Consider the following 21,076-nt stretch of genomic DNA (forward strand, 5'->3'; position numbering starts at 1 on the left):
CTACCGGTAGATTACTCACTTGATGGCAGTTAGCTTCAGGGTGTTTACAGTTTCAGATTTCAGAATTTGGTGCTGGTGTACAAACACTCCTATCTCCTTGTTTTTATGTAAATACTGAAATTTGTGTAAAGATATGTACAAAATATACACACAAAGGGCTTTAAATCCTTTTCTTTAGAATTTACACCCTTTGGCACCACTGATGTAGGATTAAAGAAAAAGAAAAGAACAAAAAGCATCTGCGGCATCATTAGGACCTGGGCTTTTTATGTATCAAAAATAAGTATAGGCATAATAATAATAATAAGGAGATGAAATTACAGTTATTGAGTTCAACAGCTCTAATGTTCTGTCATTTGGTTACTTGTAACATGAATAAATGTTGTTTAATGTTATCTTAATTTCTATCTGGCCTTAGTTCTGCTTTGTTGATTGGCTTATATTGTTTTATTGCTTCTGCAATATCTTGCTTCTGCTTTGCTTTGTCAAAGCACTTCTGTTTTTAAAGGTGCCATATAAATAAAATTATCATTATTATTATTATGATGTTACATTTATGTTAGTTACATTTCACCACTTCTAACACAAATACATTATCTATTTTCCCAACTCTAGTCAATACATTTTTATGATAGCATTTGCAAAGTATTATGTTTCTGCTCAGTACCAGTGACCAATAACTACTGATATTTTTAACATCACAATATATAATAAGTCTGGCAAGTTTAAAAAGAAAAAGTTTTTAAGGGTAAATAAGATGCCAGACAGGGGCGTTTCAAGGATTTGAGGACAATGTATTTTTTTGTTTGTTTGTTTTTCTTTTGTCTTCATGAACAAGCTATTTTTGGGTGCTTTTTCAATGCACTGTACCACATTACCCTTAAAAATATTTTTTTTCTTTCCAGAATAATTTTGAATTTAGTTATAAGTACAGTAAGTAAAAAACGATTATTTTACAACTGCTATCATTTAAAAAATATTGACTCGAGTTAAATACAGTAAAATTAGTTGTCTCTGTCGCTGTCTCAGCAGCGGTGGAATGTAACCAAGAACATCTATTCTAGCACGTAAGTATGAGCGGAATGACAGATTATTAGATACAGGGCTTTTTTCAATTATTAGAACTTTTTTTTTATTTTTGAGATATATATAGCTTATATAAATATATCTGGACCTATGCATAAAACATTTGGGCTGAAGCCTCGGACGCCAAGGCCTAAGTGATGCCAGAGTGCATAAACAGCAACAAAATAGAGCTTGTTTATTTTAAAAATATCACAGGTGAAGATTCCCATGGAACCCCCTGGTCTGGGCTAGGCCCCCCAAATCCTTAAATCCTAGAAACATCCCCAGGAGTACATGCAAATGTGTTGATTTATGGTGATGAAAAACAAACCTGAGTTGTTTTTGTCACACAAGTACATCCCTTTAAAAGACACAAGATGAATATTAAAAAAACAAGACTTTGCAAGGAAATTATTGTAAATAAATGACCATAGCTTGGAGTAACTTCACTTCATCTCTTTAATTTAAAAACAAAAAAAGGAAAATAAAGAAAAGACATGAGCAATCAGGGAATTCGGGATTTCCACTTAAAAGCTCAGGCTGACAACATCACTCCCAACTTATTTTTCTTTTTTTTTCTTTACAAAATAGTTTATTGCTGTCACATCTAAAACCATTCAATCCTCAGCACTTTAACATTTTTCCATTTTCTTTGCACTGATAGCGTTTATGACACAAGATCAGCAAGTACTGCACATGAAATACATGCAGGGAAACTGCAGCCTGATTGTGTGTTTAAACACTTATCATGAGCACCTACTCCTGGTAGGTGATTCCAGCACTTTCTTTTAGCTCCAACTCATTCTGGTCAAGTATGTGAGAATCACAGTAGTCGTCAAAAACAGGACTGTCACAAAATAAATAATAGCTGTGTTGCAAACAAACAACACAATATTAATAATTTATGGCACTGGCTTTAAAGAGACAATCATTACAGTTTTATCTCTACAAAAGCAGTGATTTTGCATTTTTTATACTTTTTAATTGAATTTTAAATCGCAGTATATTGAGTGCCCCAGGAATAAATCAATTTTTTGGTTAGATGCCTGAAATAAAGTCTGTGGTTAACATAAGCTTCAGAGACAAATTTTGTTTTGTGAATTTTGAAGCTTTTATGCTTCTTAAAAAAGATGGTTGCTAACACGTGGTTAAATGAGACTACAGAATGTCATCATGCCAAACGCAGCTTTACAACCTTGTTGCGGTTGCAGCATTAAGTCATTCCAGCATGGTGTAGTTCATTTGTTACATTAGCTTTTTACCTCTGGCAATTGTATTTAGGCTTCAAAAATCCTGAAAATGGTGTACATTTGTGAAGAGAAACAAAACGTGTACGTATCATAAACTTTTGTTCATCACAGAGCTTATTTTCTGCCATAATCCAGACTCTACTGAAAACAGCCCATAGGCTTTCGATGAGAAAACTATAGGGCGATGGTAATTCTCGCACTCTGTTCTAGAGCACTGTCTTTGCTATAGACATGGGCAGATGAAATTATCCTAATTGAATTGGCCCCAAAGGTAATTAGTCAAAAAATGATAAAATAGGTTATAGCTTTTTCCAGTTTTTTTCTATCATAAAGCAGTCATAAACATTATCTTACCTTTATGAAACCAATTATAGTAATTATACAACCTTAAATACTGAAAATACATTTCAAGGCTTTAATTTTCTTAAATTTAAAAAAAAAATTGTTCCCAATTTGTAATCCTTGCATTTGATTATTTTTTGCACATTAATTTAACAATTTGAACTGATTATCTTAACCCCTGAAAAGGAGCCATTTAGAACCAAGCTTTACACAACAGAAAAGCTGGAGACCTTGAGACATGTAAACTACATTATTACCATCTAAACTTCTATATACTGACTGGTGCTGAAGACACTGAACTGGCTCTGGACTCTCGTGTTTTCCGTGTGGGTATGGTGACTACACAGCATGAAATGCCGACTGTAGCTTCTGGCAACTCATCGTCCTCAGTCCATTCATTGAGGTCAGGGTTGAAAACCTGAATGCATTTCTTGTACTTCTTCTCGCCCTCGTTCCAGCCTCCGAGGAGATAGATCTTGTTGTTCAAAATGGAAATACCTGCTGTGCTCACTCCCGTGTGAAGAGGCGTGCAGTAGCTCCACTGCCCACTGTGAGGGTTATAAGACTCAACGGCGAGGACGTCCACCCTCTCCCCACGACCTCCAAGCTGACTGCCACCGATGACGTAGGCCCGGTCTCCCACGGTGGCGGCGCAGTGCCAGCCTCGAGGTGTGCTCAGACTGCTCTTATCCTGCCAGGTGTCAGTAGAGGGATCATACGCGCACACGGCTCTGGAGTAGGCATTGTTGATGTAACCTCCGGATACAAGGATCTTGCCGTCAATGAGGGAGCTGGCATGGCAGCAGCGGGGCACCTCCATGGGCGCTTTCATTTGCCACTGGTTGGAGGAGGGCACATAGCATTCCATAGAAGCCTGGACACCATCGCCATTTCGCCCTCCGATGGCGAACAGAAGGCCGTTGAAGATATTGAGGCTGAAGTGTGTGCGCCTCTGGATCATGTTGCTCAAGTGAATCCAAGTATTGAAGCGGGGGTCATATCTAAAGAACATGAGAGGATTAACAGTTATTTAACTCCTGTGACAAAGTCTGTATAAAAAATTAAAACATGACAATCAGTTCTCACCTGCAGAAGTTGCTGACAGCATGTTTGGCCTGGTTCCTTGCATCATTCTGGTCCTCGCCACCTGCCACGTACAGGAAGCCATCCAAGACCGCCACACACTGATTGAAGCTCTTTGCCGGCATTTCTGTCAACTTATTCCACACGTTATCTGCATCTCTGTAGAGAACGTCTTTGCTGAGAGATTTCTCTGTCAAGGCGGGGCGTCCACCGACTGTGAGTATTACCTTGAGGCCACCACGAACCTTTGTTCTGCGTGACTGGAGGATGTTCTGTTGGTACGGCAGCAGATGGTAATTCATGGCATCAACAAGGAGACGGTGGCACTCGGGGTCTTGCATCATTCTAGGCGTGCTCTGGACATGATTCACCAGGTCTTGGGCAGAGATTGTGCCAAAGCGGATAAGAGTTAGGAGATCCGCTGCATACTTCAACCTCTTCTCATCAAAGTCCAACCACTTCATGGCAATCTGGAAGGCCGTGACCTCAGAGGGCAGCTGCAGGGAGTCATCTGAGAGGAAATCGCTGATCTGCTCATAGGTGAGCTTCAGGAACTGCTCCATCTCAGAAAACTCGATGAAGTTCTCCCGCATGAACTTCTGAGCTGCCTCCTTGGTTTCTTTGAGGTCGTAGGCGTCAGCGATGTTGGCCACATACATGCAGTTCTCCACGCTGAGCTCCTGCATCAGGAAATCGCTGCACATCTTTACTAAGGTGCTGATCTGCAGCAGCATGGCTGCAGCGATAGTGCTGCCGATGCTGTACAGCGACAGGGTCAGCTTTCCAGAGTATGCATATGTAATCGCTGTGGCGAGGCCGACCGGCGAGAGATCGTTCAGGTCGATCTTCTGGAGGGACGAATCCTTCTTCAGGATGTTTCTTATGTACTCGCTGCAGGAGGCCATGACGACCCTGTGGACATCAAATGACTTTGACTTGGTGGCGACTGTCAGATCGCAGAGGAAGCTGTCCTGCCTCATGGTGCTCAAACCCTCCAGGAGGTTGGGTGCATAAACAGAATCAGTAACTTCAGTTGAAATACAGTTGAAGCCGTTTCCTCCTTCCAGCAGGGTGTTCAGCCCATTGATCTTGTTGATTGGGCTGTCCTCAACCATTATGGTCATTTCATTTATGTCTCCTTTGCTCTTTTTGGTCGCCTTGTTCTTTTTGGGTGCCATGACAGCAGAACACAGCCCAGACCTTCTGGAAACACACAGAAAAACATGTCAGTTTTTATCATAAAAGACTAAAATAAAGGACAGAAATCATGAATAGATTGTGACAAATGCAGTTTGTGACACACATGATTTATGCCAAGAATTTCCCAAGATTTAATCTGGTCTGCTTATCAAGATATTAGTGATTTAGCTGAAAATACAGAGGAGTTGGGTATTAAGGGAAATTTAAGAGTATATTGTTTGAAATGATTTCATGTGTATGCTCTCCTGAGGTCCTGTTGTCCTTGTGTCATGCCCATGTGCTGTTTTCTTTGCCCCAACTAAGCAATAATGTAAAATCCCTCAACATTACAACTTCTTGGATCAAAGCAGAAAAGTTTTTATGAGTTTTCCAAGTTAGTGGGCTTTACTTTGACACCATCAGACATGGACACCTTTCAAAACGTGTGCTACCAGGTGATGCTGGAGCGAGTGAGTGCGTCAACATGCCCCTCTTTGCATCTGTCACATTTTATCAGCAGTATGTCCAGGAATAGCAACGCTGGACAGCTCACCCATGACGTTCCTTTTATAGACTTTGAGACATGAGCAGCAGGCCTCATGTCCTTTGACTGTTTAAGTTCATACTAGGGCAAACTTTTTTTTGTGATCGTTTTTCTTTATTTAATTTAATTGTTGTAGGCCGGTCCCAAATACATGTGCAATTAACATAATCTACAAGAAAAAAAAGTTCCCTAGAAAGCTGCTCCTCACATTATTCACCCACAAATAGAAAACCTGAAGCTTACAGTCACTATGACTGTGTGTAAAAACTTATTTTAAAAAATGGTCAACATCTTTAGGCAATTTATCTGCTTTTTGAATCCCAATTTAGCAAGAGAAGAACACATTTTCCATTCGAAAACAACTTACAAACCCTTAAGCATTAACTGCACTGAACTGCCTTTTCTTTGCCAGAAAGTCAAATAATACAGCATTAGAAAGCTCCACTTACCTGAGAAATGAAGTTGAGGCTGGTGAAGAAGGAACTTGTGCCTCCAGTTACTGGAGCAGGAGAGAGAGAACAGCAGTCACCCCTGATGAAAGAGACATGCACTTAACTCCTCCTCCAGGAGAGTGTGTGCCAATCAAGTATTGTGCAATGCATGTGGCAAAGGGACCATGAGACCCCCCCCCCCCCCTCCCACATATAGTGTCCCACAATAGCCTCCAATCAGTTGATGTCAACATACGGAGGGGGCTCGACCGATATCCTCATGCAGACGTATGAAGAGTTTCACTCTGTCACTGTTTAGAAGAAAAAATCATTAGCTCTCAGTGGTGTAAACAGCACCTTATTTAGTATTAGAGAATATTTTACTCTTACAATAGTGAAATTTACAAATTATGTAAAAATTACCGTGGTTTATTGTTGTGTATGATTGTATATTTAATCTAAACGGAAATCAGAAGAATTTAATTGGAAATAATTGAAATTGAAATATACAGAGGACACTGACATGACTTGGGCACTACTTCAGTATCTGCACATTTAATATTTTATGTGCTAAAATGCAGAAACCTAAAGGCCCCATGTGCAAAGCTGAGGTGTCATTTCCATTTTTTTCTTTTTTTTTTTATTAGAAAAGTCATGCTTAATTAGGCTACTGTTTTGCTGGCTGTCAGTTTCTGGGTGAGAGTGTAAAATGAGCAGCAAATTTTCTCCACAAAAAAAGTCACAAGGTAGTAGCATATTTAGCATTTTAAGTACTATTCTGATAGAATTTAGAATGATGACTGTCTTAATTATTTCAGATTACGCACTGGTTAGTGTAACCCTTAAATATATGTAGTTATGCAGGAAATGTAATTCAAATCACAGTTTTTTTTTCTTGGGGGAAGGACTCAGAGACCACCTGTTTTATTTTGTCCCCTTGACTTCTCAAATCAAAGTTACACTCTTGGTGCAGAAGATATTCAAAAGTGCAAGGAGACACAGAAAAAAGGTAAATTCCACTGTTTGACAAAGCAAAAGTGTGACCCCCACTAACTATATTATATCACTGGTTTATTGGTTGAAATTTGAATTGTGAATAATTTTTGAAAAAGGCCTATACATTAATTTTCTCAAAATATGCCATCAACAGAGTGCCAAGAAAAAAAAAATCAGAATAATATAAGTTATTTATATTCTTGGTTAGACTCTTGGAGAGCAGATTTTTATTTTTGGTTTGAAGGACGAGCAATCTGTGTCATTTATAAGCCCAGTATATCCATTAAAAGGGCCAGTAGTTCCTAAAGAGGTAAATGTATGTACACAAAAGACTTGGTAGGAATTTCAGAAAGGTTTACTTCCTTAGTAATTCAATTTTATTCTCTGTAGCATCAGAATGTTCATGAATATCAGTCTATTTTGGTCATACACATGCTTAATTGTTTATTTATTTTTAATCCACACTCCCCGCATCACTCTGTTATCGGTTCCGCCCATTATAATAGTGTCATTAATGGGCGCGCGCTGCCCGGTGTGTGTGTGTAGACGGATGCACGTGAACCACCGTGATGGCCAGCAGCTCTGATGTGGTGAAGAAAGTAATGCGGTTCAAACTTCAGCTGACAGACACAGCAGACTCTGCTACGGTAGATGAGATGTTTATTCATTTCGTATGTGAGCGCGCAACATAAACAGAGCAGAGCTGAGACGAGAAGCTGATAAATGGTTTGTTTGTAGGCTGCTCTCCCGTCTTTATTGTTACCATAATGATACAGCCATTACTGCTGTTTCGGAAGTTTATTTTATTTTGAATTGGACCTAAAGTCATTCAAATTCACACTGTCGTCTCTGACAAATTTTGCCCGCTATAAATGATTTTCTCTTCGTCTTAACGCTCCTCTTGTATCCGTGTTTATGTGTGGAAACAGGCTGATTGAGAGCTGTTTCAGTCAGTGACATGTGCGCTGCTGCCACGCAGCATTTTAAGCACTCCACTGTGGGGTCAGGTTGTTTAAATGGGAGGCGCTTTGCAGCTATAATTGGCAACTCCTACAGTTGTTCAACTTATGGCTGCTGTCCATCATGAGTGGAGGTTTGGGAGTTGAGTCGGTTTTACGCATAGATGGCGTTATATATTGGTAAATTCTTAAATTAGATTTGAATTTAAATAAATAAAAATCAAATAAAAATGTTAAAGCACAACCGGACAAATGATTCAGTTATATAGGGAGTCTTTATAAGAGCCAACAGCTTTATCCATTTATAGTCCCCAGTAAAAGGAGCAGCCTTAGTGGGTGTGTGAGGTTCCCATACATAGCTTCTGCCCTGAATGCACAATCAGCAACTGTGGTCCTAAACCAGGACTACCATATTTGGCATGTCAGGGTTTTCCTCAATTTACTTTACATTTGTTTTGAAAACATGCACACAAACCAGCACAGTATCATTAATATTTTTAGGGTTCTTTTTTCCAGGTTGTAAAGATTTTGCAGAAACTCAAGGATCTGGATATCACGTTAGACATTCTTGCCGTGAGTCTTTGTTGCAAAGAATGTGTTTTGTGTTGATATATTAGCATATGAATTTTAGATACGTTTAATATTCTTTGACTGCACTGACTTGTGTTTGCATTTAAATAAGGAAACTGGAATTGGAAAAACGGTTAACTCACTGCGCAGACATGAACAGGCTGGAGAATTGGCCAAGTTGCTGGTTAGGGGTTGGAAAAGATTGGTCCCTAAGGGATCCACAAGGTGACGTATATGTGATTTTTTTTTTTGTTTTATTTAGTCATGTTAACAGTATATGTTAATTGTTATGTGTTTGATGTCTTCATTTTGAGTTTTTCTTGATTTAGCCACACAGAAAATGGGGATGCAACAGGGAGTTTGTCTGTTAAAGACAAAGTAGATGACCAAAACTGCCCAAATAACGGAAGTTTAACAGTGGAGGATTCAAATAATAATTGCTTAACATCTCATGGTAAGAGTCAGAACTCTGCAGACAAGGCCCTCTTCAAAAAAGGGAACAGGAAAGTTGATTTAGAGAAACAGTGTGAAGAACAGAAAAGACACAAGGACCAGAATGAAAATCAAGAAAAAAATCAACAAGAAAATCAAGATGATGGCTTGAAGAAGAGCGCTGAAATCCAACAGGATCAAATGGACATAGTATTTTCCTCCAAGAAGAAGAAAAGAGATGAGAATAACAGAAAATCAGGAGATACTTTCCACAGAAACAAAAACTCAGAGGACACTCATCAGAAATCCAGCTCTGACTCCTGGGAAACATTTAAAAGCAGCTCACATAGTGGAAGATTTGAGTCAGAAAGCGTGTCAAATCAGAAGCCAAAAAACCAAAAAGAATTTTTTTTCTCATTTGAGTCCAGTGACGAACGCTCACAAGCAACAAAGCTGGCAGGTGTCATAGATGACCGATCTTTAGACGTACCGAGGAGCTCAGAGGCCCAAAACAAAAAAAGGAAGAAATCAAGTAAAGAGAAGCATGGCGCTTTAAAAAACAAACCAGAATCTGGAAAAGAGGAAAATTCTAATAAAAAAAAGTCCAAAATAAAGCACATACATGAGCAAAAAGACCCTGAGGAGTCCTCCTTGTCTTTTGAATCATGCCTGAACTACGACATGAATGTTGTGAAGAGAAAAGAAAGATCTGGAGGGAAGAAACTTCCTAAAATGATCAAGTCTGTAAAAGATGAAACAACAAAAGGTCTCAGCATAAAAGCTTCCCGGTCACCTGTAATGTCTGTAAACGTCCCCTCTCCAACAAAGGTATGTTTGACAATAATCTTCAGTTTTTTAGAGTGCAGGCCATGGTTTATTAAATTTGACTAATAATCTTTCATCTTTCAGAAGTTTAAACAGTCTGTAATGGACCTGATTCCATTCACCATTCCTTTACCTGCTGCTCTGCCTCAGTGTGAAACAGCTTTCAGTGTGGAGCACTTTGAGAGAAAAGGTACCATGTTAATAATAAATACAGCTGTATTTTCACACGGCTTGTTTCGTTCTTGACGCTTCTTCTTTGTCTTAAAGTTGAGAAAGAGCCTGATTTCTGTGACGTCTTGGAGGAGTCTCCAGTCTTTACCGGTCAGCGACTGAACAAAAAGATGCAAGTGTACTCTGGAGCCAAGACCGTCTTCCTCCCAACCATGATGAGCTTGCACCAACAGTGTATCCGCACTCTCCAGAACAATATCAACTGTGAGTAAAACCAAAAGCAGTTTTTTGCTCATCAGTCTGTCAGTTTGTTGGCTTTATATTTAGGCTGCAGGGATCTCTCCTCAGTGCTTAATGAAACTGGCGGAGTCCCGTTTGAAATCCTCGAGCCGGTGTTGGAGAGGTGCACACCAGCGCAGCTGCTACGCATTGAAGAATGCAACCCAGTAAGAATGTGAATATGAATAGTTTTAGCACAGACACATGCTTAGTGGCCTCTTTATTAGGTACACCTGCCTGGCATTGCATTGGACATTTGCCTTTTATATATTACAACTTAATACGACTCCAAAAGATATATCAGGATTTAGGGAAAATTTTTAATTTCAAAATGACTAATACATCTACCTTGTCCATAGGAAAAGCCACAGGGCCGTTAAATCTAATGGGTATAGTTCCTCGGGACTATGAAAGTAATCAGTAAATAATTCTTTTATGTTTCGTGTGCATAGTTGATATTTTTGCAAAAGTTAATAATTCTTGTGTATAATGATGTTTAGTTGAACAGCATCCTAACCCCCTGACTACAGTGTCATATTTATATGCTGAAATGTGCCAGACTTGAAGGCCGTTAAACAGGAGCCTAACTCTGATATTTTTAAACGTGGACCCTATTTTCTGATGTAACAAATGTAACTTTATATTTTTAAAATTTGTTTAGTGCTGAGCGAGACTGCTGCAACCAAATGGAGTTTGGTGGCTGTGGCAATGGCAATTTTGGGCCTGTTTCTGGTCAAAAAGGATCTTACTTTTTTAACAAAACAGATTTATCTCTGTAGGGATTATCTCCTTATTGTTGTCAGATACTAAGAAATAGGAATCTGAGCCTGTCAGTGACAAAAAAACAAAACAAAACTCTTATAGTGGATGTACGTTGCAGGTGGATAAATGCCACAAGCCCTCTTGCATAACGCCCGATCAACTTCAAAACATGTTGTTCCCATCAGACACAAAGAAACATGGGAAAATACTGAAGTTACCCTTTAGTGGTGCTAATGAGCAGGTTTTCCTACAATGGCCACTGAGTGTATGTGTAATTCTGAGATTTCTGGGTACAGTAAAACTAAACTTTGTAGATGTTTGCAGTAGAGTTATTGGAGTTATGTAGAGACTTTAGTCTGTGCGTACATGTGTGTATTTGTCGTTTTCCCTCTAACTGTGTGCCTCCACAGATCTATATCGGAGAGACAGACCACTTATGGGGGAAACATTGTCAGAGGGATTTTAAAGACTCCAAACTTCAGGAGTACGAATCATGGAAAGAGATGTACATCAGGCTGTCTGAGGAGAGGGAGAGGAAACTCAAAAGACTGACAAAAAGCATTGTCTCAGCACATTCTAGAAAACCCAAAGGTGTGTGCTGTATACTAAAACTGTAAGAGATAAATAGAAGTACTGTCTCTTTGTGTTGATCAATGTGAAAAAAAACCAAAACATTATTGGAAACGTGAAAAAGTGAATATTTTACGAACATTGTATACTGTAGAAAAATACTGTTTAGTCCTAACATTCTGTACACCGTGACACCTTTTTTTTTCCTTTTAGGTCGGCAGGTGAAGATGGCATTTATTCACACTGTTGCCAAGCCACCGAGAGATGTGCGAATTCAGCAGGAAATTCATGGAACTGCTGTTCAGCAGCCGCAGCCCAAGTGCAGGTGGCTTCAGCATCTTGAATATACAGAAATACATATACAGTGACTATGTTTTTTATGAATTTGATCATATATATTTAATTCAGTGATGTTGTTTTCCTAATTGTGAAGTTCATAAACAAACCGGAGATAATAAAAAGCCATACTGCTGCATTTTGGCACATTTCCCTTGAGCAAAAAATCAACATGTAGTAAGCCTTCGGCCTGCTCTGCTCCTCTTTCGAATAAAAGCCCTTAACTCCAAAGTGATCACTTAACAACAGGAGCTTAGCAGGGCCATAACCTGTCAGAGACTCATGTGATAACAACGGCTGTCATGCGTTTTGGTTGAGCCTAGCCAAACAGGAATTGGAGCAATGTGCTGGATAAACTGGTTTTATTCTGGTTAGAGACGGCCTTGGTTCCTGTTGTTGTCAACTGTGGCAACACAGGATGCTATGTAGTTATCTGTAGTGCAACGCTGACATATTGAGGCAGAAGGACACTCATTTTGTATTTTTCCATGCATTGTTTGTGTGTTTGTTGGGTGAAATATGCTCTCTTTTGTTATTTAAGTGTTAAGGTTCAGGAAAGCAGACCGAGGCCGAGTTGTAATGAGCCCAGCAGGACCAGCAGCACCAGTTCAAGCAATACACAAGACCCTCGCAAAAAAACAAGTGAGCTGACAATTTTTGCTACAACTTTCCAAACTGCCCTGTTCAGAAATTTATTTTAATTTATTTTTCTAACTTGTGCAATCATGCTTATGACATTTTATTTCACCACAACACCTATTTCTTTCTCCTGCTGTTCACACAGGAGTTGCTCCGATGATGGCAAAGTCCTTAAAGGCGTTTAAGAAACAGCTGGGACGCAGATAAATGCTCTTATATGATCTTGATATTAAAAGTGTGTGAATGTGGGGAAAGTGCACTCTATCATTCATTAACTTTGTTCACCTTAGTTTACTCTGTTTGTCTAATTATACAGGCATTTTTTTCTCTGTAACTGTGACTTATCTTCACCATTAAATGGACAATGGAAAGAGCAAATTTATGTGGTTTGATTTTTTTTTTTTTTTTTTTTTTTGTCTTTAGCCCATCTAATCTGAACCAGGTCAGTCGGTAGGTTACTTATTGGGGTGTGGCTCCCTCTAGAGGGGTGTTTAGGGAAGCATATTTTTCTGTTTTAATTTCTCCTACGAACTCTTTAGTACACATAAATCCAGATTATCTTCAGAAATGGCTTGGTTTTGATATCAGTGTGTTTTCAACAACATTCCCCCAACATTTTTTAACACTCAATTAAACAAAAATCAAACTAAACCAATAACAATATGTCACTGATAACATTTTTTACACAAATTAAATGCCTACATTCGGTCCATTGTATTAAGAGTTTTGGTTTTTTTTTCATTTTTAAATATCAGATGGTTTACCTACATTTGTTTTCATCCATCTGTTTTTGAGCCAAACAATTTTGAGAAGATGTCAACAAATCGTTCCAAATAATGAAAAGAAAATAGTTATTTATCGACTCACTGTAATCCCTTTGCTCCTGTTGTCTTTTACTGGGAGAGGTGTATGCTGTATGCTGCTTCTCAAGGATCTTACCTTGTCTATTTTTGGTCTTTTGGACACCAACTGTTGAAGATATTTGAGGGAAGGCCGTGAAACTGCTGCAGCCTTCAGCACCACCTGTGGCTGCCTGCTAAGACTGCATCATTAATCCCTCTTCATGTTTAATTCAGTGGTTTGAAGTGAGCTGCTTTTTCTCTGCTGCTGGTGAATGTGTATAGCTGCAAAGTTTTAAAATGCTGACTTGTTAAAGATTTTACAACAACAGATGAAAGAGATAAGAGCTGTTGGCTTATCTCCATGCTGAAGCCCCACTAACCCTGCACTGGAGGGGCTGGACCTGTTGGCTTTAATGATGCTGTCATGCCACAAGGGAAGTAGGACCAGAGGGCTGCAGCTGACCTTCACCTCTAATCTGAAAAAACATACCATAACAACAAGGATACATGATGATGGTGTTATTTTAATTTGTAAATTGAAATGAAGGAAACATCTATTATGTTTTGTGTCCAAAAGGCTGAATTATCACTCATGCAGCATGTGATGTGATAATTTAAAGTAACTTTCACAAATTCATTTACTGACTTTGTGGTGTACTGTATATGTTTAATTTGAACTCGGTTCAGAAATATATACACATAACAGGCATGATAAGGGTTTTATATGGATTCTGCTTTAGTTCCAGATGTCAAAAACCTGTTTTGACGAGGGTCCACAAGACCATTATTTCAGCTGAACTTGTGTTTACATGATGAATATTCCCAAATTAGTTTGAGTTTGATAATGTTACAGAAGACTTAGTGTTGTGTAATATTCCTGCTGAGGAACGCTGTACAAAATGCAAAGAGAGCGGGAGGACTGGAAGGTTAATAGATACCCAGCAGCTCATTTGTGACTTCGAGTGCCGGAGCAGGTTTATCTGGCTGTGCATTTTAGTGTTTTTTCTTTTCTTTTTTCTTTTTTTTTAACTAAAGCACGGTTTAAATCAAATTCTTTTTTAAAGCAAACAAAAACAAAACATACCTCCATGCATACTTTTTTTGAAAAATCAAGTGGCTGATTGTAATCAACAACAGAACAGGTGACAAGCTGACAAACAGGTGCGACAAGTTCTGCATTCAAAATCTTAAGTAAAAGTATTGTAGTATTATCAGGAATATCTATAGTATAAGTATAAAAAGTCAAATATAGGTAGCATATTTTGTAATTTCTTTTTTTTTTAAAAGATTATTTTTGGGGGGTATTTTTCCCTTTATTGACAGGGCAGCTGTAGATTTACAGGTTGTGTGGGAGAGAAGAGGGGGAGGGATTACACGCAGCAAAATGACCTCAGGCTTGAATCGAACCCTCGGGCTACTTCAAAGGCCTCAGAATATAGAGAGCACAGTAGGGGAGCTACAGTTTGCCCCATCTGATCATGTCTTCGATGTAAAATCTTAATCTTCAGAGTAGCGAGTAATTATAAAATAAGACCTGCATTGGTTCCTTGTGAAATGAAGTGGGATGAAACTAAAAAACACACAATGAGAATACTCAAGTATAGTAAAATGTGAGTATCCTGACTGGCTGCATCACCACCTGGTGGTGGCAGCTGCACATCTCTCAATTGTAAGTCCCCAACAGTGGGTGGGGAAAACTGAACAGTGCAGCCCCAGGATGGAGCTGCCATCTAAGGAGGACCTCTACATCTAGTTGAGTAGTAAGAAAGCCAAAAGGATTATCAAAGACCTCAGTCACCCCAGCCACAAACTGTGCTGCATGCTGCCGTCTGGCAGATGGTACTGCAGCATCCGTCCCACACCACCAGGCTCAGAGACACCTTCATCCTGCAGGCCACAACACTGTTGTTACTTGAACTCTGAACTCTGCACCTTTTCATGCAGTTTTACAAACTGTCCACACTTCATTAAATCAATAACATCAGCTCTCTGCCACCATGCAAATATTACAAGGATCGGAGACATGATGTCAGAACATGATTTTGTTAGTTAGTTAGTTCTGGTATACTGCTGTGGACTGTTCACAAACTGACATTATTTTTTAATATTTTATTTATGTTATATTTTATCCCTTAATTTCAACTTGCACTGTTTTATTTTTAGATTCTTGTTTTATTTTTACTTGTGTGATCTTGTTTTTGTTTTTTTTTTTACTCAGGACCTATTTAATAAGCATTGTTCGAGGGAGCCTAAGACTTTTATTGCCAATGACTGCTTTTCTGTAATGTTTCTACATGTGATAAAGAACCTGAATAGGAGGGAGACTTGGCACACTTCTTACTCTGCTAAATTATTCAGGCATAATTTGTGTTAGAATAATCTAATCAGTATAAAATGAAATATTAAGGTTTCAGGTATAAATAAATAAGTTTTAATGTACTCAAAAGCTTTCTAAAATTAGGTGATTTGTGATGCCGTGCATTTTGTAAAAAAATAAAAGATAAATAAATTCAATGTGCTTAGGAAACTGAAATGTCACACTCACCTAAAAAGTTTGTGACGCTCAGGTGTTTTAATATATTAGATGAGTGCAGGTCAAGAAAGCAAACATTTTAGTTTCTGTGAAATTCAACAGTTAACCAACCTGATCTCCCCCAATCCCAGTTTCAAATATGCTACTGGATCAGAAAAAAAAAGAAAAAAAAGTTTAGAAATAGGTTTTTACTACAGACATATTATGCAACCCTTTAATATTCTGTTCAATCATTTGCTGGAGCACATTTTGATTCACTATATCTTAATATGTCTTAGAGATGTGTTGGACTTAACTAAACCTGAATTTGCAACCCTTATGCTAAGATAATAAACAATTGATGTGAAATTAAGTGGGGCAAAAAAAAAGTTTGGACTAGTTTTATGGGTCCTTAAAAAATCATGAAAAAGTTTTGAAAAATTTTTGTCCATGAAAATATGGGGGACCCTGATATTACCCTGATATTACTAGCATTATAGCAGTATATGGTTTATAAATTATATTTTTTCTTTTTGTTTTACAATTACAATGAAGGGACTCCTAAGCTGTTTGGCAGAGGCCTATATTTTAAAAAAAAACCCTTATGGGGTCTGTAAAAAAAATAAATAAATAAAAAAATAACATTGATTTTATATTATTATTTTATTCTTAAAAATGCCTTTTTTTCTTAGAGTGGACATTAAAGGGTAAGATGCTTTTATTTAATACACTTAAGGTCCAGATTTTTTTTTTTTTTTACTATTTTTTTTTCTGTGTCCTCCCCCTCTGGCTGGGCCCCCCCGGGCTGTGGTCGGCCCTCTGTGCCCCGTCGGGACGGCCCTGCGCGGGACGGGACTCTCCAGAGGAGGGCGGAGCAGCCGGGACTGATGACGTAGGATTGGAATGAGGGAGTGAATGTTCCGGGTCAGAAACTGGACGGGAGAGGAAATTAACTCCGGGACGAGACGAAAAAACGAGAATGCAACCCTCTTCCACACGGAGATGTAGCCGGTATTTTTTGCGCTAAAAAGAGGAGGTTTTAAAAGTCGACGTGGACGAGGAAAAAAGCGGAGAAAAAAAACAAACAGGTGCCTACAAACTAACCAAAGTGAGACAACGACGGAGAATAATTCCCATGTTGGTCGCGAGCTGACGGACGTTAGCTCGGTTAAACGCGGCTCACTTTCAGCTGCAGTTTCGGTGTTTACTCGCCTGTGAGTTTGGCTTCTCTCGTGTTTGGCGGTTTATTTAGTGCAGGACTGTCCCACCGAAGCAATCTGTTGCATCCCCCGTCCTCCCCGCTGTTTGTTTATCGCACGGAGATTTAACCTCCCCCGTGATGTTTCACTGTATACCCCTGTGGCGGTGCAACCGTCATGTTGAAATGATCGATAAACGCCACTGCTCCCTGCTGTATGTGCCCGATGAGATTTACCGCTACGGACGGAGTTTGGAGGAGCTGTTACTGGATGCCAACCAACTCCGAGACTTGCCCAAGGTAAGCAGAAAACAGCTTCCGCTCACTAATTTTAATGGCAGGTTCAGAGGCTTATTTTTGGTAACATGAAATGTGTCCCTCCGGTTAAAGTGGTTGTGACACAGAGCTGCTAACTGAGCTGGTGATCAGGCATCCCGTGAGAGTCTGGTGGGACCTGGGGACAATAATTACGCAAGATCAGCAAGGCAGGCACCCTGTGTAGGTGGAAATTTCCCCTGCTCCACAGGTTAACTACATGCATGTGTCACAGACTGGGTTTCATCATAAAACATGTTTATTTGAGCCCCAGGTGTCATGGCTCCTGCAAAGCTCCCGACATTGTGTATGATATGTCAGGCCTGTTTGGGCAGGTAATCCCATGCTGAGGTCAGAAGTACCCGTGACCTTTTGTCTCTAAAGCCTGATGCTTTCTGTATGACACAGAGCCACTACTGCAAGCAGAGAACAATAAATACCTCATTCAGAGTTTAACAATATTGATCATCTCTAAAGTCACAATCTCTGTGACTCAGTTCCCTGACAAACATTAATGTTGCTCCGGGGCAATATTTATTCCATGGTAGAGGTGACTGACTGAATAGTGGAGGAATGCAACTAAGTAGGAACTTGTTCTTAACTTGAATATTTCCAATTTTAAACTACTTTATACTTTCATGCCAGAAAGTCCCAGAGGCAATTTGTGGTATTTGTGCTAAAAAGCTGCATGTTTTTTTGCTGTGTTATGTTATTTTTTAACTGATGTTCTGCTGTTTCTTGCTGTTTTGCTTGGTCTGTGTTCTGTCCTGAGAATTTCCTTCTTGTTTTTACTGCTGCTGGCTTTATGGTGTCCTGCTGTCGTTGTTATGTGAATTTTATAGATTTCAAAACATCTTGTGAAGGACTACAGTTGAAAAATAGCAACCTGGTTAACACTTGCACATTAATGTGTAAATTAATTAATTAATTAATTAATTAAAGAAAAATTAAAATGAAAACACTTTTTGACTCCCCTACCTATGTCTGATAACTTATTTAGGCTTTCCAGATTGTGATCATGATCTGTAAAATCATATAATATGTGATTCATTGCTGTAGATTAAAATACCTTACAGTATGTTAAGTAGTTAAAACCAGCACAACCACAAAGATCTACAGCAGTAAAATGCAGCATGTACATTAATGCAGCTGCAATATGAATCTGAAAACATTATGTATTAACTTGTTTGTTTTTGTATTTTATTTTTTTATTTGTTTATACAGTTTAGGATTACTGGGATAATGCACATTTATAATTTAAATACAAGTTTTAAATAGTAAAAGTTTAGCCAGCTTGGCTAATTTTCAACTGTAGTCCCCGGGCAGGTGTGATGGCGTCTACAGAAAAACACCTACAATGCATTAAGAGAGGAATAATGGCACTGTACATAGAACAAAGTACGAGCTTTTGGCTGGTAATTGTTTTACTTAAGGAAGCATTGTGTAAGATTTAGGGAGATTTAGTGGCATCTAGGATTGGTGAGGTTCGGATTGCAGACTGTAGTCAGCTGAAACTTCAGCTGAATTTTCTGCAGAGGTCTACTCCTCTCCAAAACAAATGGACCAGGTGATTTAAACAGGTAAAAACACTGAGTAAAGCAGTTTCACGATACAAGTTGCTGTTTCTGTGATGCTGTTTGGCATGTTGGAGATGGACTGTTTGAGAGAAAAAGTGAGTGCAGATTAGCAGGTTACAGGCTGATAACTTAAGATCCAGACGTTCAGGAGGTTTTTCCAAGAAACAAAATTATCCAGAGGTATCCCCCCTCTCTAAAACAAACTGAACAAGTGATTTAAATTGGTACTGAATAACTGCCTGAATAAAGCCTTTTCACATTTTAAAATAACCTTATGTTTTTCTGATCCTCTTGTCATGGAGGGGCTGCTAACTATGGCTGCTGACCCAAAAACGTGAATGTACCTATCTAGAGCCAGTGTTTGGTGGTGCATGGTGTACTCTGCAGACAAGGACCATTTTTATTTGATTTGATTATACACTAAAGCAACCATACTTACATTAAATTTCTACCACTACATCTCCCTAATCATACACACATGACCTTCAAGTAATGTTTTTAATGTGGACTTTTACTTTTAGTGGAGTTTTTATTATTATTATTTATTATTATTATTATTATTATTATTATTATTATTATTATTATACAACCAATAAAATCAAATGCCATCTGCTGATGAAGGCATTGATATTTGACTAAACAATTTATATTTCAGACAAACAGTTCCAAACATGTTTTGTTACGGTTGTTGACGCCACACACAGTCTTGCAGTTACATAATGACACATGAACAGACACACACACACACACACACACACACACACACACACACACACACACATTCACACATTCTGAATCATATAATGATTGAAGTACTCTGTCACTGCCGCTCTATTTTTCGGAGATGGAAACTGTGTAGGAGGACTGCAGGGGCTTCTCTGTGTGAATTACTGACAGGCTTGGTGAGGTGGGGATACACAAGCCCAACCTCCTTACTGGTGACCCTGGTGCTCTGGATTAAGTGGGATACTAGTTAAAGGATTTGCAGGTTATTTCCCATGGGCACGAATGGTTCATGCAGTATTCCTCTATTTCTGGGCTTGACACCGAAGATCCCAGAGAGTCACCTGTGGTGTCATACTGACCTATAGCCCAGAGCTGCTTCAGAGAGTGAAAGGACTGTTGTGTTTTGTTGCATTTCACCTTTAACTTTTGCAGCCAAACCGGTTTCATTGTAGAAGGCGCTCTCAGTTCTGCTCCGTAGAGTGTATTTTAAGCCTGAGAAAGTTGTGTTCTCGGTGTAAGCAGGTTGTACATTTGGTAATATATCTGGTTTACAGCTGTTTGCAACAAGTGGACAGATTATGGAAAAAGGCTTGAGACCTCATGTAACTGAAGTCATGGTGGAGCATATGTTAAGCTGATGAGCTGAAGGACAATTTTGTGCCTTTTTAATGTCTTTATTACATTCATAAATGTGTATTTCAAAGAAGACATCCCTTAAAACCTCAACCATAAATAACATTACTGGTTAGCGCTACAATGTTTTAAGTAGTTTAAGCAGTGGTGTAACTAAATGTAACTAAGTGCATTTACTTAAGTACTGTGCTTGAGTACAAATTGGAAGTATTTGTACTTTACTTGAGTATTTTCATTTCATCATTTCTTTTTTAAGTCTGCTTCTTAAGAAAAAAATAATTTTGAGTTTGGGTTGTTTTTTTTTCCTTTTAAAAAAAATAATTTTTAGGGTTTTTTAAAAAAATTTTTGTTTTTAAGTTTATGTTTATAATGTTGTGGATGGTTTTTTGTGCTATTTGTTAAAAATGTTTAGTGTTTTGGGGGTGTTTGCTTTCCCTTTTTTAAAATAATTTTGAGTTCTTTGGGTGATTATTATTATTTTTAAAATAATTTTTAGTTTGGGGGGTGTTGTTTTTCTATTGTTTTAAAATATTAGATTTTTATGCATTGGATACTTTTTCTCTGAACTATTTGAATACTGTTCCCGTGATTTTGCTTAAGTAAAGGATCTGAATTATTCCTCCACCCCTGAGTTTCAGTAGCATTGACAATCTAGTTTCACTTAAATAGAAAATACAGGGATTTTGTCAACACTTTACAGAACGCATGGAGGAAGGAAAAGAGAGCTGAGAGAATATTTTTGGGCTTGGCATGTCTATAGAAATGTGATGGAACAGAGATAATGTGAGCAACCTCCCATGGCTGTGCCACACTGCCTACTTTGTCCATGGAAGAAAAGCA

General features: G+C 38.6%; 3 protein-coding genes across 6 annotated transcripts in view; 2 read left to right on the forward strand and 1 right to left on the reverse strand.

Annotated features, from left to right (window-relative positions):
* Positions 1–1,506: 1,506 nt before the first annotated feature.
* On the reverse strand, positions 1,507–6,001 carry klhl31 (kelch-like family member 31). 2 transcript variants are annotated; one of them, XM_042502191.1, is made up of 3 exons: positions 5,913–6,001; positions 3,744–4,943; positions 1,507–3,658 (listed from the first exon to the last, which is right to left on the reverse strand). In XM_042502191.1, the coding sequence occupies exons 2-3, from the start codon at positions 4,916–4,918 to the stop codon at positions 2,926–2,928; spliced, it is 1,908 nt and encodes a 635-aa protein (XP_042358125.1). In that variant the 5' UTR covers positions 4,919–4,943; positions 5,913–6,001; the 3' UTR covers positions 1,507–2,925. The 2 variants fall into 2 exon arrangements, with proteins under 2 accessions (XP_042358125.1, XP_042358127.1); XM_042502193.1 differs by having other exon boundaries at positions 3,744–4,940; positions 5,913–5,995.
* Positions 6,002–7,441: 1,440 nt separating this feature from the next.
* Positions 7,442–12,803, forward strand: eloal (elongin A, like). 3 transcript variants are annotated; one of them, XM_042502355.1, is made up of 11 exons: positions 7,442–7,537; positions 8,366–8,422; positions 8,532–8,644; positions 8,749–9,679; positions 9,761–9,866; positions 9,944–10,111; positions 10,196–10,293; positions 11,299–11,479; positions 11,672–11,783; positions 12,336–12,436; positions 12,579–12,803. In XM_042502355.1, exons 1-11 carry the CDS (start codon positions 7,460–7,462, stop codon positions 12,638–12,640), a joined length of 2,007 nt encoding a protein of 668 aa, XP_042358289.1. In that variant the 5' UTR covers positions 7,442–7,459; the 3' UTR covers positions 12,641–12,803. The 3 variants fall into 3 exon arrangements, with proteins under 3 accessions (XP_042358289.1, XP_042358290.1, XP_042358291.1); XM_042502356.1 differs by having other exon boundaries at positions 9,764–9,866; XM_042502357.1 differs by lacking the exon at positions 7,442–7,537 and adding an exon at positions 7,558–7,616.
* Positions 12,804–16,689: 3,886 nt separating this feature from the next.
* lrrc1 (leucine rich repeat containing 1) overlaps positions 16,690–21,076 on the forward strand; it is a 32,380-nt gene continuing 27,993 nt past the window's right edge. Inside the window, exon 1 of the mRNA XM_042501938.1 lies at positions 16,690–17,285. Within this exon, the coding sequence (XP_042357872.1) occupies positions 17,127–17,285 (159 nt within the window). The 5' untranslated portion in view covers positions 16,690–17,126. The remainder of the gene's footprint in view (positions 17,286–21,076) is intronic.

This window comes from Plectropomus leopardus, chromosome 15 (assembly GCF_008729295.1).
Source record: "Plectropomus leopardus isolate mb chromosome 15, YSFRI_Pleo_2.0, whole genome shotgun sequence".
NCBI lineage: Eukaryota > Metazoa > Chordata > Actinopteri > Perciformes > Serranidae > Plectropomus > Plectropomus leopardus.